The 15,000-nt window shown below is 48.0% G+C and overlaps 1 protein-coding gene across 4 annotated transcripts in view; it reads right to left on the reverse strand.

The window, feature by feature from the left end:
• grin1b (glutamate receptor, ionotropic, N-methyl D-aspartate 1b) overlaps positions 1-15,000 on the reverse strand; it is a 41,112-nt gene that overhangs the window by 19,023 nt on the left and 7,089 nt on the right. For 3 of the 4 annotated variants that reach the window (XM_036526960.1, XM_036526961.1, XM_036526962.1), the window contains exons 4-12: positions 10,627-10,689; positions 9,885-9,982; positions 8,848-8,969; positions 7,972-8,146; positions 7,441-7,585; positions 7,039-7,125; positions 5,070-5,205; positions 2,496-2,623; positions 1,525-1,689 (exon numbers count right to left, since the gene is read on the reverse strand). In XM_036526960.1, the coding sequence (XP_036382853.1) occupies positions 1,525-1,689; positions 2,496-2,623; positions 5,070-5,205; positions 7,039-7,125; positions 7,441-7,585; positions 7,972-8,146; positions 8,848-8,969; positions 9,885-9,982; positions 10,627-10,689 (1,119 nt within the window). The remainder of the gene's footprint in view (positions 1-1,524; positions 1,690-2,495; positions 2,624-5,069; positions 5,206-7,038; positions 7,126-7,440; positions 7,586-7,971; positions 8,147-8,847; positions 8,970-9,884; positions 9,983-10,626; positions 10,690-15,000) is intronic. The other variant, XM_036526963.1, reaches the window with a different exon arrangement.

Consider the following 15,000-nt stretch of genomic DNA (forward strand, 5'->3'; position numbering starts at 1 on the left):
ACGCTCTGACACGCTGTCTCCACGCTCTGACGCGCTGTCTCCACGCTCTGACACGCTGTCTCCACGCTCTGACACGCTGTCTCCACGCTCTGACGCGCTGTCTCCACGCTCTGACACGCTGTCTCCACGCTCTGACACGCTGTCTCCACGCTCTGACGCGCTGTCTCCACGCTCTGACGCGCTGTCTCCACGCTCTGACACGCTGTCTCCACGCTCTGACACGCTGTCTCCACGCTCTGAAACGCTCTGTCTCCACGCTCTGACACGCTGTCTCCACGCTCTGACGCACTGTCTCCACGCTCTGACACGCTGTCTCCACGCTCTGACGCGCTGTCTCCACGCTCTGACACGCTGTCTCCACGCTCTGACGCGCTGTCTCCACGCTCTGACGCACTGTCTCCACGCTCTGAAACGCTCTGTCTTCACGCTCTGACGCGCTGTCTCCACACTATGAAACGCGCTGTCTCCACGCTCTGACACGCTCTGTCTCCACGCTCTGACACGCTCTGTCTCCACGCTCTGACACGCTGTCTCCACGCTCTGAAACGCTCTGTCTCCACGCTCTGAAACGCTCTGTCTCCACGCTCTGACACGCTGTCTCCACGCTCTGACACGCTGTCTCCACGCTCTGAAACGCTCTGTCTCCACGCTCTAACACGCTGTCTCCACGCTCTGACGCACTGTCTCCACGCTCTGACGCGCTGTCTCCACACTCTGACACGCTGTCTCCACGCTCTGACGCTCTGTCTCCACGCTCTGTCTCCACGCTCTGACACGCTGTCTCCACGCTCTGAAACGCTCTGTCTCCACGCTCTGACACGCTGTCTCCACGCTCTGACGCACTGTCTCCACGCTCTGAAACGCTGTCTCCACGCTCTGACGCACTGTCTCCACGCTCTGACACGCTGTCTCCACGCTCTGACGCGCTGTCTCCACGCTCTGACGCGCTGTCTCCACGCTCTGACGCGCTGTCTCCACGCTCTGACGCGCTGTCTCCACGCTCTGACACGCTGTCTCCACGCTCTGACGCACTGTCTCCACGCTCTGACACGCTGTCTCCACGCTCTGACGCGCTGTCTCCACGCTCTGACGCACTGTCTCCACGCACAGGGATGCCTCATTGTGGGAGAGGGGCATTGTGGGAATGTCTGACTGTGGGAGAGGGGAGAGGGGCATTGTGGGAATGCCTGACTGTGGGAGAGGGGCATTGTGGGAATGCCACATTGTGGGAGAGGGGCATTGTGGGAATGTCTGACTGTGGGAGAGGGGCATTGTGGGAATGCCTGACTGTGGGAGAGGGGCATTGTGGGAATGTCTGACTGTGGGAGAGGGGCATTGTGGGAATGTCTGACTGTGGGAGAGGGGCATTGTGGGAATGCCTGACTGTGGGAGAGGGGCATTGTGGGAATGCCTGACTGTGGGAGAGGGGCATTGTGGGAATGCCTGACTGTGGGAGAGGGGCATTGTGGGAATGCCTGACTGTGGGAGAGGAGCAGCATTTGCACACAGGCGGGACAGCCGTACCTTTTTCACCAGGATGGTGAGCCCCTGGTACTTGAAAGGCTTGGAGAACTCTATGTACTGGGCTCGCTCGTTGTTTATTGTGAGGGGGGCCACAATCATGTCAGCCAGACCCCCCAGGAGTTCTCCCATCATGCCATTCCACTCCTTCTTGTTGCTGTTGTTCACCTGAGGGAAAAGAGGTCAGCTGACCCAGGCTCACAACCATCTGCTGAGCAACAGGTGAAACACCTGCAAGTGAGAAGCCTCTGTCACCTGAACAAAGGAGTCTTTTACCACCTAAGGACTGCATGGCTAAGTAATAAGAGGGTCAAATTCATAATGATTGGATTTGATAATGCAATATAATAATGTCAAAGATGAACTGTAGCTGCTCTGCAAGAAAAACGACATAGGTTCGTGGCTTGAGCAGAGGTGTTGTGTGGAATACTGTACAGACTCCTCTGCCATAAGCGTAAATGCCTCACGTTCCCTCCTCTCCTCCTGTGCGGGGACATGCATCAGAGCTGGCTGTGCTGGGATCCCTGCATCCCGCCGGACTGAGGCACATTCCGCTCTGACCACCTGCGCCAGGGATCAAAGTCCCCACAACCTCTGAAACACGGCAGGATGGTTTGCTCTGGACTCCCAGAGCTCCTTGCGGTAGGAAATTGCTCCGGTTTAAACAGCTTAAATTCAGCTGCTCAAGGGAATCAAAGCAGCAACTCAGCAACTCAAAATTATGATTCAAAATCCACTGCTATGAATTCTTAATGCTGACACTCTCAACAATACCAGCTCCCCAAATAATTACAACACAGGCTGATCTTATGAAGCATTACTGAAAAGAAGAAAGTGTTTTCCAAATAAAAGGTAATCAGTATCCAGTATCACATAACATATTTACCCTCTTCTGAGAATAATAATGCTGAGGTAAGAACATTTGAATGTAGATCATAAAACTTTAACATGTTAGCATTTCCACAGAAACTCACACGCTCCTGTGTCCCAAATTTCCCATCAGCTACCAGGTGAACCTCGTAGGTGAAGTTCATAGTCATGGCCAGCTTGATCAGGAGGTCAATACAGAAGCCGAAACAGCACTGGGGTACAATGGGACGGCCTGAAACCGAAATCAACCGGCATCAGCCCCGAAAAGCAGGGGAAAAAGCTTACATACATTAGACACACATACACATATACATCTACACATGTGCACACATGCACACACACACACACACACGTTCTCAGCCAGACCAGGATGGAGTGACTGCCCTGACCAAGGACGAGGTGGAGGGTAAGTTACAAAACCTTGGTCATTTACTGGTTGCTGAACGCTCCAATATCATTGCTCTAATACAGTCATATCCTTCACTGTTTTTGGATATGCCTAGCCATACCCCCCCCCCAGCCTGTCATGCCATTTTGCACTACCCCCCCCCAGCCTGTCATGCCATTTTGCACTACCCCCCCCCCCTAGCCTGTCATGCCATTTTGCACTACCCCCCCCCCAGCCTGTCACGCCATTTTGCGCTGCATTAAATACATGAACCTGTTTCTGCTCCTTGTTTACGGCTCACTCTTTTGCTCCACATGTACAGTTGTTTGCTTATTTGTTGTTTTTCATTGTTTATTGTTTATTACTACATTACACACTATAGCATATTATATTTATTGTACTGTATTTCTATTGTATCTTTTTTTTTTATCTGTACTTCATCGCCTGTCTTTCTGCTGCTGTCACACCCAAGGGGTGTGGGCTCCAAGGTGGAAGCTATGCTGCAGTTCCTGGCACCGACAACTCATTTTTCTAGACATGGTTGGATACTACCGCAGTTTTTGTAAGAACTTCTCTGCTGTGACTCCTCCCCTGACTGATCTTCTGAGCCCTGACCGTGACCGTGACCAGTTGGCATTTGACCGTGTGAAGGCCCTTCTGGTCAGTACCTTGCTGCTCCTGACTTTCACTCCCCTTCAAACTAGCCATAGATGCAAGCAACGCAGGTGCAGGTGCTGTTCTACCTCAAGAGGACTCCCGTGGTGTCAATCATCCCATCTGTTATTTCTCTAGGACACTGATTCTCAATCCTGTTCCTGGGCCCCCCTGCTCTGCACGTTATCCATCTTTCCCTGCTCTACCTACCTGACTGATCTCATCAGTGGCACTTTTGATTAGCTGAGCAGACCTGATTTAATCAAGAGCATTTTTGGAGCAAGGATTGATAGACGATATGCAGGACAGAGGGGCTCCAGGAGTAGGATTGAGAAACACTGCACTAAGAAATTTAATTGATACTAGAGAGTCTACTCTACTGTTGAGAAGGAGACTCTGGCTTTGATACTTGCGCTTCAGCATTTTGAGGTGTATGTGAACTCATCGTCTTACCCCTTGGTTGTTTTTACAGACCATAACCCGCTGGTTTTTCTCCATCACATGAGAAATAACAACCAGAGACCTATGCGGTGGAGTTTGAGTTTACAGGCTTTTGACTTACACATTAAACATATATGTGGCAAACACAATCTTTTAGGTGATGCTCTTTCATGGGTACACCAATGAATAAATCGCTGCGTTACGTCCAGGTTGGCTGTATGGCGGCCTATGATGCATTTATGTTGTTTTTTTTTTTTGCCGGTGTAATACCTGGGTGAGCACAACTGTCTTGTGCTTTGTTCCTTTTACATGGCCTGCTTGTAATATTTGTATAAGTAAAAGAAACAATATTATTTTATTACTAGGTGTAGGGTAGAAATCCCTTTTCGATTTATTCATTGTTTTGGGGTGGGGGTGTTACGCACCGCTCCCCTTGCTCCCGTCTCCTCCCTGTTTTGCAGATGCTAGGTGACAGGTGGATGCAGCGAGGTGGGCGGAGCCAAAAGTTTAAATGATCGCGGCAGAGAGCTGCCGTCTCTCTCTCTCTCGCAGCAGAGAGCTGCCGTCTCTCTCTCGAGGCGGACGCACCACTCCAGCTCCAGTGTTTTGTTTTGTTATCTCCTTTAGGTTTTTGTTTTTTCCCCTTGGTTCCCCTTGTTCTTGTATCAGTGGTTCGTAAGTGTAGCTGTGTGTTTTTCTTTTCTTTACGGTATGGAATGGGACCTGGCGCTCTTTGAATGCACAGCCGCCCATCAGGAACAGTGGGGTGCTCCTGCCGTCCACAGCCCTGGGGTCACACTGTGGGTAGGTGCGAGGAACCCCTTAACCTCCCTGCCAGGGTTACAGTTTTCCTTTGGTCTTGTTCTGTTTTTCCTTCCACTACCTTTGAAAGATTTAATAAATATTGGTTTTGTTTTCCTTGCAACAATGCGCTGGGTTTTATTGTATGTTTGGCTGTAACAATACACTCAGTCACATACACGCACACACGGTCACAAACCCTAACAAAAACAGATACAAAACAAAGACAATGTGTTGCTGCATGAAATTGCAAGGTTATAGTTCACCACATGGCTGAACACCTTCTTTATGACTCATGTGGGTGTGTCATGTTAAACTGGCTTTCTGTGGCTCTGACAGGAAGGAGAGCCGTGCTGCCCCTCCTGCTGCTGTTGGGGGGGGAGACGCGGGGTACCTGGGATGGTTTCGTTGGGGCCCGTGCAGATGACCTTCTTGATCAGGACTCCGTTGACAGTGTACTCCTCTCGGCATGTCCCATCTGACAGAGTGGGCTTTACGTAGACAAAGGGCTCCTGATGGATGGTGACTATCTGCAGCACAGCAAGGGAACAGAGAGGGAGAGTTTCACTCCCGGGACGTCACTCGTCACAGACCGAGCGCGCAAGCACCTGGCCCCTAGTGGCAGAACAAGAGCACAGCCATTTCCCTGCGGCCTGGGCCTTCAGCCAGCCAATGGGGAGCTGACTGTGCTGCGCAGATGGCCGGAGACCTCCGCCCAAAACATGCACAAACTGTCTGTTCCCTCTCTCCACTGCCCCAAAAACCGCCCACACAAACATGCACCAGCACCAGGACAGGGTTAAAAACCGCTCACACAAACATGCACCAGCACCAGGACAGGGTTAAAAACCTCCCACACAAACATGCACCAGCACCAGGACAGGGTTAAAAACCGCCCACACAAACATGCACCAGCACCAGGACAGGGTTAAAAACCGCTCACACAAACATGCACCAGCACCAGGACAGGGTTAAAAACCTCCCACACAAACATGCACCAGCAACCAGGACAGGGTTAAAAACCTCCCACACAAACATGCACCAGCACCAGGACAGGGTTAAAAACCTCCCACACAAACATGCACCAGCACCAGGACAGGGTTAAAAACCGCCCACACAAACATGCACCAGCACCAGGACAGGGTTAAAAACCGCTCACACAAACATGCACCAGCACCAGGACAGGGTTAAAAACCTCCCACACAAACATACACCAGCAACCAGGACAGGGTTAAAAACCTCCCACACAAACATGCACCAGCAACCAGGACAGGGTTAAAAACCTCCCACACAAACATGCACCAGGACCAGGACAGGGTTAAAAACCGCCCACACAAACATGCACCAGCACCAGGACAGGGTTAAAAACCTCCCACACAAACATGCACCAGCAACCAGGACAGGGTTAAAAACCGCTCACACAAACATACACCAGCAACCAGGACAGGGTTAAAAACCGCTCACACAAACATGCACCAGCACCAGGACAGGGTTAAAAACCGCTCACACAAACATGCACCAGCACCAGGACAGGGTTAAAAACCGCCCACACAAACATGCACCAGCACCAGGACAGGGTTAAAAACCGCCCACACAAACATGCACCAGCACCAGGACAGGGTTAAAAACCGCCCACACAAACATGCACCAGCACCAGGACAGGGTTAAAAACCGCTCACACAAACATGCACCAGCACCAGGACAGGGTTAAAAACCGCTCACACAAACATGCACCAGCACCAGGACAGGGTTAAAAACCGCTCACACAAACATGCACCAGCAACCAGGACAGGGTTAAAAACCGCCCACACAAACATGCACCAGCACCAGGACAGGGTTAAAAACCTCCCACACAAACATACACCAGCAACCAGGACAGGGTTAAAAACCTCCCACACAAACATGCACCAGCAACCAGGACAGGGTTAAAAACCTCCCACACAAACATGCACCAGCAACCAGGACAGGGTTAAAAACCTCCCACACAAACATGCACCAGCAACCAGGACAGGGTTAAAAACCGCTCACACAAACATGCACCAGCACCAGGACAGGGTTAAAAACCTCCCACACAAACATGCACCAGCAACCAGGACAGGGTTAAAAACCTCCCACACAAACATGCACCAGCAACCAGGACAGGGTTAAAAACCGCTCACACAAACATGCACCAGCACCAGGACAGGGTTAAAAACCTCCCACACAAACATGCACCAGGACAGGGTTAAAAACCTCCCACACAAACATGCACCAGCACCAGGACAGGGTTAAAAAGTTTCCAGCAACAAAACACATCTGTGAGAAAGAACACAGCTTTAGTTTAAAAGGAAAAGGCAGAGGTGAGAATACAGGGCAGAGTTTACCTTTAGTCTGGTGGACATCTGATAGCCTCTGGGTTTCTCTGTCTCCCCCCCAGGCCAGATGATCTTCCTCTGACTGTTTAACACCACCTGCAATCAGTAAAGGATGAGCTCACCTGCAGCATCAACACGCCTGCAGAATGTGACAGGAGACATGCAATCACTCCCACTTCTCATATATGTAATTCATCAGCAAGAAATCCTCTGAATCTATCCTTCTTTGCTTCAACAGCACCAGTTTACAGCAGAACCTTTCTATAAAATGTGAAATCCCTTTTTCGGCACCACCGTGTTTTTCTGACAGAAAAACCTGTGTTGGGGTAGCAGAGGCAGGGAGGACGCTGTGTGTGGCGGGTTGCAGGTATGAGTGAGACAGGTGTGAGTGACAGGAAATGGTCCTCAAACCTGCGTGCCATTGTACACGCCCACTTGCACCAGCCGAGTCTTCTGGTAGTTGAGGATGCTGTAATGGGCGAACTTCCTGTCTCCATCGTCGTTAAACTCCACCCGTCCCGTCAGACCGTCTGCGTACTTGGAGGACATCAGGACTCTGGGAGGGGGGAAGGGCAGTGGGGGGGTGGGGGGAGGTTAAGGGAAGTATTGGTTTTCTTTTCCTTTATCAGTCACTATCAAACAAACAAGTTACTGACATATGTATGGAACTATACAAATGTTTTCTTCTGATAAGAAGTTAAGTACATTCTTTTATTCAAATGGTCCTATGCATCAGTTTCCTAATCTCTGTGGATTACAGTGACTGGGTTTCTGGATAAAACAGTCTTTTTGTTCATCAAACTCTTAATCCGGCTAAGATTTAGTTTAACCGGAACGCTCTGTGTCCTAACCTCATTCGCCCATGTTACTGAAATAAATTACAACACTCTGAGAGAAGCACACAGACAAAGGACAGTGTAGTTGTATTGAATGTGGGTGCACCGTTTGAAGAGCGGCCCAGTCCTCCAGATGTTGGTGTTTCCCACGCACCCCCGCGGCGGCTCCGTAATGTTCTCCTTCTCAAAGAGCTCCTGGATAGACTGCGCCACCACGGCCACCGCGTCATTGATGTGCGCCGACTCGTTCTTTCCGTTGATCAGCTGGAGACCGATCAGACCTGCTCGGTCGACATCGATACGCACAGTGAGGTACCGCTAAAGCTCGGTGTGCTTCAGGAACCACACGGAAACAAACACTCAGTGTGCATTTAAAAGAAGACGATAAGTGCTCAGGGAGAAGTGCATTAGGAGGGTTTATAGGGTGGTACACGATGTAGTGAATACATCTTCCGTTACATCTGTGACCATGTAGAGGGGGAGGTTAGACAGACGTGTGCGCACATGCCATAACACAAAAACTCAGTTGTAGCTTACCAGTTAATCTGAGTAACAGGGCAGTGTGTGGTTGTAAAGCACCCCTCATAAATTCATGAGAACCAGGCTAGTAACGTAAGCACAATACATACAACACAACGCATAGTAGCTGTGGAAAACCACGTGGATGAAAACAAGTATTTCATCGTTTTTTGCCAACTGAAAAAGAGACCGACAGATCCCAAATAATAAACAACCGTTAGACATTTCACTTTCACAACGCTGTAAAATTCTCTGTCGTTTAAAACCTTTAAACACCTGTATGTTTAAACGTTTAAACGCTTAACATACAACAAACACCGATTCATTGTTTAATGAAGAGCGCTCTATCTGAATTTTGTTCTACCTCATAAAATAAATAACTATAACAAACAAAAATCCATCAGTAATAACTGTAGCGTGTAGCTGCAGCGATATCCAGAGTGTGGAGACAGGCGGTACGTACCATCTGGCGCTTCACTCAAGGCTTTACCGGACATCTCTCTCTCTCCGACCATCCACACGTACCCGGAGCCCGTCATGTTCAGCTGGCGTGCCGCTTTGTAGACTGCAGCTGCGTCTTCCTCACTGCGGTAAAGACAGAAACCATGAGCAACAGCTTCATCTGCTTTACCTTCATATCGAGCGAGTCTCATTCTCAGGGCTTAACCAGTCTGTATGCCATCTGGCAAACAAGCTCACAACCAAAGACTGCCTCTACGACAAAGATGGTAAGCCTCTGTGTGATATGCATAATAACATTGTATTAACGAATATTAATAACTGGCGACAGTTTAGCATAGTAGGAGCAGGACTTGTACCCAAAAGCTGTATAAATGGATAACATTGTTAAAAAAAACTGTAACTGATGTAAGTTGCTCTGGATAAGAGTGTCTGCTAAATGCCAATAATGTAATGTAATGTAATGTAATGTAATAAAACTACAGCCTGAATTCCCGTTTCCGGCAGCATGATGAATGTGCTTTGCGGGCTGTTGCAGCCCCTCGCAGTGAGATGGTGAAGGCACAGCACTGTGCTTCAGGAAAATATTATTTTGCAGCGTTTCACCTCATAATAACATTAATATAAAAGGTGGAAAGGAGACATCTATGTCAGCTACCTGGCAGCCATTTTCTTCCAGAACACTCACCATCCGTCCTCTGCGGAGGGGGAAAGTTAGGTGGCCACACTCGGGGTGATGATGTGGCCGGACTGAGAGTCAGAGATTTTGGCCAGAATGCAGGGAAACCCTGTCCCCCCCAGCCCCCCCCCCCCCCCCCCCCCCGCCCCCACCCCCACCTCTATTCTCCCATCAGGATGATGTCAGAGTGCATGTGGCCACACGACACACAGGGACTGGTCTGTTTTTTTTGGATTAATGCTGTGCAGGAGCTGAGTATGTTCATGTATCTTTATAGTATGAGGATAGGCTAATACAGTGTGTTCATAGGATAGAATAGCCCATCCAGAGCGTTGAAAGAGCATTTATAGAGCGGTTCTGACCTGGCGGAGAGGATGATGACGCGGGCCTCCAGCTCCTTGGCTTCCTGCAGCAGGGCCGTCAGGTTGGTGTCCTGGCTGAACATGAGGACTTTCTCTGCCTGCGATTAAGGCACACACTTAGTCACCAGGGCCTCATACACGCACCTGGAACCATGCCCTGTTTAGCTCTTTCTCTTTTGGTGTCTTTTTTTGCTGCAAAAATGAAAAAAAGTTCCAAGAGAATCTGTTCAACTAAAAAAATGTTTAAGCTTGGAGGAAAAAAAAGTTCTGCATTTTCTGCATGCAAACTGAGGATCATCAAGACTCCAAAGAAGGACGTGCATGTTAGAGGCAGAAGGAGAAGAAGATCGATGCAACCGGAAATCAAAAACAGGTGGAGGGGTAAGGAAGGGGTGGTGGTGGCGTTTTTCCCAAAAAAAAAAAATTAAAAGTAAGAAATGCTGCAGAAAGGTAAGAAGTATTATCAGGGGAGTGCCTGCCCCACACGACCAGAGGTCCACAAAGGAACACACACCTCAACGCATGCATTCCTTTTCCAAAAAAAAGGCGGGTGTTTTTTATTATTATTATTTCCCAACATAAAAACCATTCTCGATTTAAATCATAAAAAAAAATCTCAACATAAAAAAGGCGTGCTACCAAGATCAGAACATCTCTGGGTCGGCTGGTGATTGGTTGATTGGTTTCTAGTTGCTACGTTTATAGAGCTGTGGGGCGGCGTGCATTGACCATGCAAATATACCTTGGGTCCTCGCTTGTTGTCATAGGACAGTTGGTCGAGGTTTTCATAGTTCCTGTTTTTACTCTGATGAATAATGTGCACAGAGAAGATATGCAGACACAGATATTAAATATTATAAACAGTTGAAAATGGTGGGCAGTAAAGCATTCCAACAAATCTCCACTTTTCTGCTTCAAATTGGAATCCCTAACACTGGGGCTTGCAAAAACATCAAAGAGGACCACTCCCTGATGTGAGCATACAGGCTGCTTAGCATGGAGTCCTACAGGCAGGCTTCCTGAACACCATGTGCTGCTCTCTATGCCTGTTGGCTTTTACATTGATTTTTCTGGCTAATACACACTAATAATATTTTTTTCACATATCTAGCTGGCAGGGCACTGCCTTGGCTTTAAAACCGATTCTTACAACAGATTGCATCACCAGGTCAGAAAAGACAGACCACCGCCCACGTCCAGCACTCACTCTGAGAGCCACCAGCAGTGTGACGCTCAAAACTCTGATGGGTGAATCACACGTGTAACCAAGGCGATCAGTCATTTCCAAAGAGTAAATATTAAACTACATATAGTCCATTCTCTGCATTCTGTACTCATACCCTCTACACTCTCAACACTCTACTCTCTACACTCTCTATACTCTGCTCTCTACATGCTCTATACTCTACCCCTTATACTCTGCTCTCTACATGCTCTATACTCTACTCTCTATACTCTCTATACTCATACCCTCTATACTATACTCTGTTCTCTATACTCTCTACACTCTACTCTCTACACTCTCTATGCTCTACTCTCCATACTCTCTATACTCTATTCTCTACACTCTCTATACTCTACCCTCTACTCTCTATACACTCTACTCTCTACACTCTCTATACTCTACTCTCTACTCTCTCTATACTCTACCCTCTACTCTCTCTATACTCTACCCTCTACTCCCTATACACTCTACTCTCTACACTCTCTATACTCTACTCTCTACTCTCTCTATACTCTACCCTCTACTCTCTATATACTCTACTCTCTACTCTCTACACTCTACTCTCTATATACTCTACTCTAGATACTCTCTATACTCAACTCTCTACACTCTATACTCATACCCTCTATACTCTCATACACATATACACATTCTATACTCTACTCTGTACACTCTATACTCTACATACAGTAATACTCCTTGAACAAAAGCAATTTCTGAAAATGTCCAGCCATGCCAAAAAGAAACCATCAATATAAACCTTTTTAAAAAATGATTCTGGCAAAAGGCAGCTTTGAGATGCTCTGTCAATTTTGATGTTTTTATGTAAGTAGTTTATTTATATGCAGGTCTTGCCCTCTCAGGCTGCTTCAGCCAGTCACACCACAGGCAGATAAAAGAACCGCATTTCATCTGAAGCTGATAATCTGAGCTTCATGTGCCAGCAGTCAGAAACGGAGCACTGAGGAGAGTGAACGCACCGAACACTCACCGTATACGCGCAGCAGTGCTAACACTCAGAACAGTGCGTCAAACAAACGGCTCTGATGTTAAGCCTTCAGAGTGAGACTGTGCTACAATGACTGATTATATTTCGACATTTATTAGTCATTTATTAGCCAATTATTAGACAAAATTAGTCTGTAAGACCTCCATTCTAGATCACTCCAACTGTGCAGCTACAAAATGGACACTCTGACTTAGTATGCACATCCTTCCCTCACAGATAATGGTGCTGACATCCCTGAGCTATTCTTTCCAGTGGACTGTTTTCCTACTGTAGCTGTCTCTATGGTGAATTTAAATTCAGTCATTATCCTTTCTCTGGAAGGAGGGATTCCTCATTCAGCTGCTGTTATTGATTTGGAATCCCTGTCCAATTGAATACATGAATGTATGTAGACTGTCTTTGTGTCCGATATTGCCAGGGAAGAGATATTAGATATTCCTGGCAGAAATGGTCTAGCAAAAAGTGGAACTGGCATAATTTAAATTGCACCTCTAATGCTTTCCGCTTTCTCTCACTGTATGCAGGTACATGAACTCAGTGCTGGTGAAATGTTTATGCTTTATGTTTACTGTAGAAGCAAAAACTCAATAATTCCAGTCAGAGACAGTGTGTTGTTGAGCTGATCCATGCCTCATATTCTGCACATGAAAAAGGCTTCTGCAGAACACAGCCCTTCATTTATGAAGCGGGCTGAGAAACATCATCACTTATTAAAGTTCTTTTCTGCTCATCAGATGGCAGTCGTGCCCAGGGGCATGGTGATGCTGCCATATTTTCACCTTTTAGAGAAAATTCTCCTTCAGTTATTTAAGACCTAAAACATACTTTGTGTATTTCTTCGGTCTGAATTTGATTATGCTTCAGCAAAAGAAGCCACTAGCAGCTACACTGGCCTGGCGCTGAAGGAGATCTGAAATCAATCAAACACTGACTGAACAAGAGGAGATCACTCAGGGAGAACAGATGTCACAGCACTTCATCAATGCACACATCCAGGTAAGTGTGTGTGTGTGTGTGTGTGTGTGTGTGTGTGGGTGTGTGCGTGTGTGAGTGTGTGCGTGTGTGCGTGCGTGTGTGTGTGCATGCGTGTGCATGTGTGAGCATGCATGTGTGTGTGAGTGTGCTTGTGCACGTTTGTGTGTGTGTGCATGCGTGCGTGCGTGTATGTGTGTGAGCGTGTGAGCGTGTGTGCGTGTGCGTGTGTGCGTGCATGTGTGTGTGAGTGTGCTTGTGCACGTTTGTGTGTGTGTGCATGCGTGCGTGCGTGTGTGCGTGTATGTGTGTGCATGCGTGCGTGCGTGCGTGTATGTGTGTGAGCGTGTGAGCGTGTGAGCGTGTGTGCGTGTGCGTGTGCATGAGTGAGTGTGTGTGTGTGCTTCTGCACGTGAGTGTGAGTGCATGTGTGTTTGTAAAAGAAAGAGTTAGAGAGTAAAAATGCAGGCTTATGTGAGTCATGATGAAACATCCGGTACAGGAGCTCTCAGCTCTGCACTGACACTTTCTCGCAGCTGAGTGAGCGCAGTGGGGCTGGCCAGCGCAGTCATGGTGGGATGGATAATCCTGGCTGTGTGGAGCCTGGGTTTGGGGTTCTGGAAACCTGTTATCAGAAATATTAGCTAAAGCTAGTTCCGATGCTAATCAGTATCAGCTCTAAAGTTTTAGAGCCCAAAGTGTCTGTGTCATTAATATAATCAAAGCCAGAGCTTAAAAGCACTGGCCTGTTCATGCGAGCGAGCTGATCTGAGTTGTTCATCTTTAATTTAAGACTCAAGCAGAGAGAATCTCAGCATGAGGGGAAGAAGCCTGCTCAGCTTGCTCTTCTGCTGCCTACCTGCCCACCTGGGCTGGCAGCAGCACAAAATGGCACCTTTCTCAGTGAAAGATCTGATGAAGGAATCATGGGTCACCTGTTTGACAGCAGGAATGCTCCTGACAATAAAGAACAGGAAGTTAAACGTCAGATTCCAAGCGTAGCAGGAAGAGATTTGCTGAGAAACAGGGAAACAGATGGCCTTGCTGTCATACACCTGCTCTCTGCTGCTGAGAATGTGCCACAGACACCCAGCCCCAGATTCTACCTGCATCATGGAACTAACTGCCATCTATGAGATCAGCTCCAACATCAGTTCAGTGAGTTTTCCTATCAAACCCCCATCTCTCAAACCTGCTAGACCACAGAAGCATCCATAAAAACCATGCAGCATTGTCAGCTGTTACCAACACCCAGCTGTTACCAACACCACAGCTGTTACCAACACCCCAGCTGTTACCAACACCGAGCTGTTACCAACACCCAGCTGTTACCAACACCACAGCTGTTACCAACACCCAGCTGTTACCAACACCCAGCTGTTACCAACACCACAGCTGTTACCAACACCCCAGCTGTTACCAACACCACAGCTGTTACCAACACCCAGCTGTTACCAACACCACAGCTGTTACCAACACCCAGCTGTTACCAACACCACACCACAGCTGTTACCAAAACCACAGCTGTTACCAACACCACACCACAGCTGTTACCAACACCACAGCTGTTACCAACACGACAGCTGTTACCAACACCACACCACAGCTGTTACCAACACCACACCACAGCTGATACCAACACCACAGCTGTTACCAACACCATACCACAGCTGTTACCAAAACCACAGCTGTTACCAACACCACAGCTATATTACCTACAGTACACCACAACCACACATGCGCTTTCCTGCTGTTTTCTCGCAGGAACCATGACAGTACGTTTTCTTTTATTTGCAGATCACTTGATGGCCAGGACATGTCATGCATACTGTACTATAATGTGTCCATATAAGGACAGCCAGTGATGGCAGTTCAGTATCTGTCATGACTCAGGCAGCCCTAAGGTCATA

Source organism: Megalops cyprinoides, chromosome 4, assembly GCF_013368585.1.
Source record: "Megalops cyprinoides isolate fMegCyp1 chromosome 4, fMegCyp1.pri, whole genome shotgun sequence".
Taxonomy (NCBI): Eukaryota; Metazoa; Chordata; class Actinopteri; order Elopiformes; family Megalopidae; genus Megalops; species Megalops cyprinoides.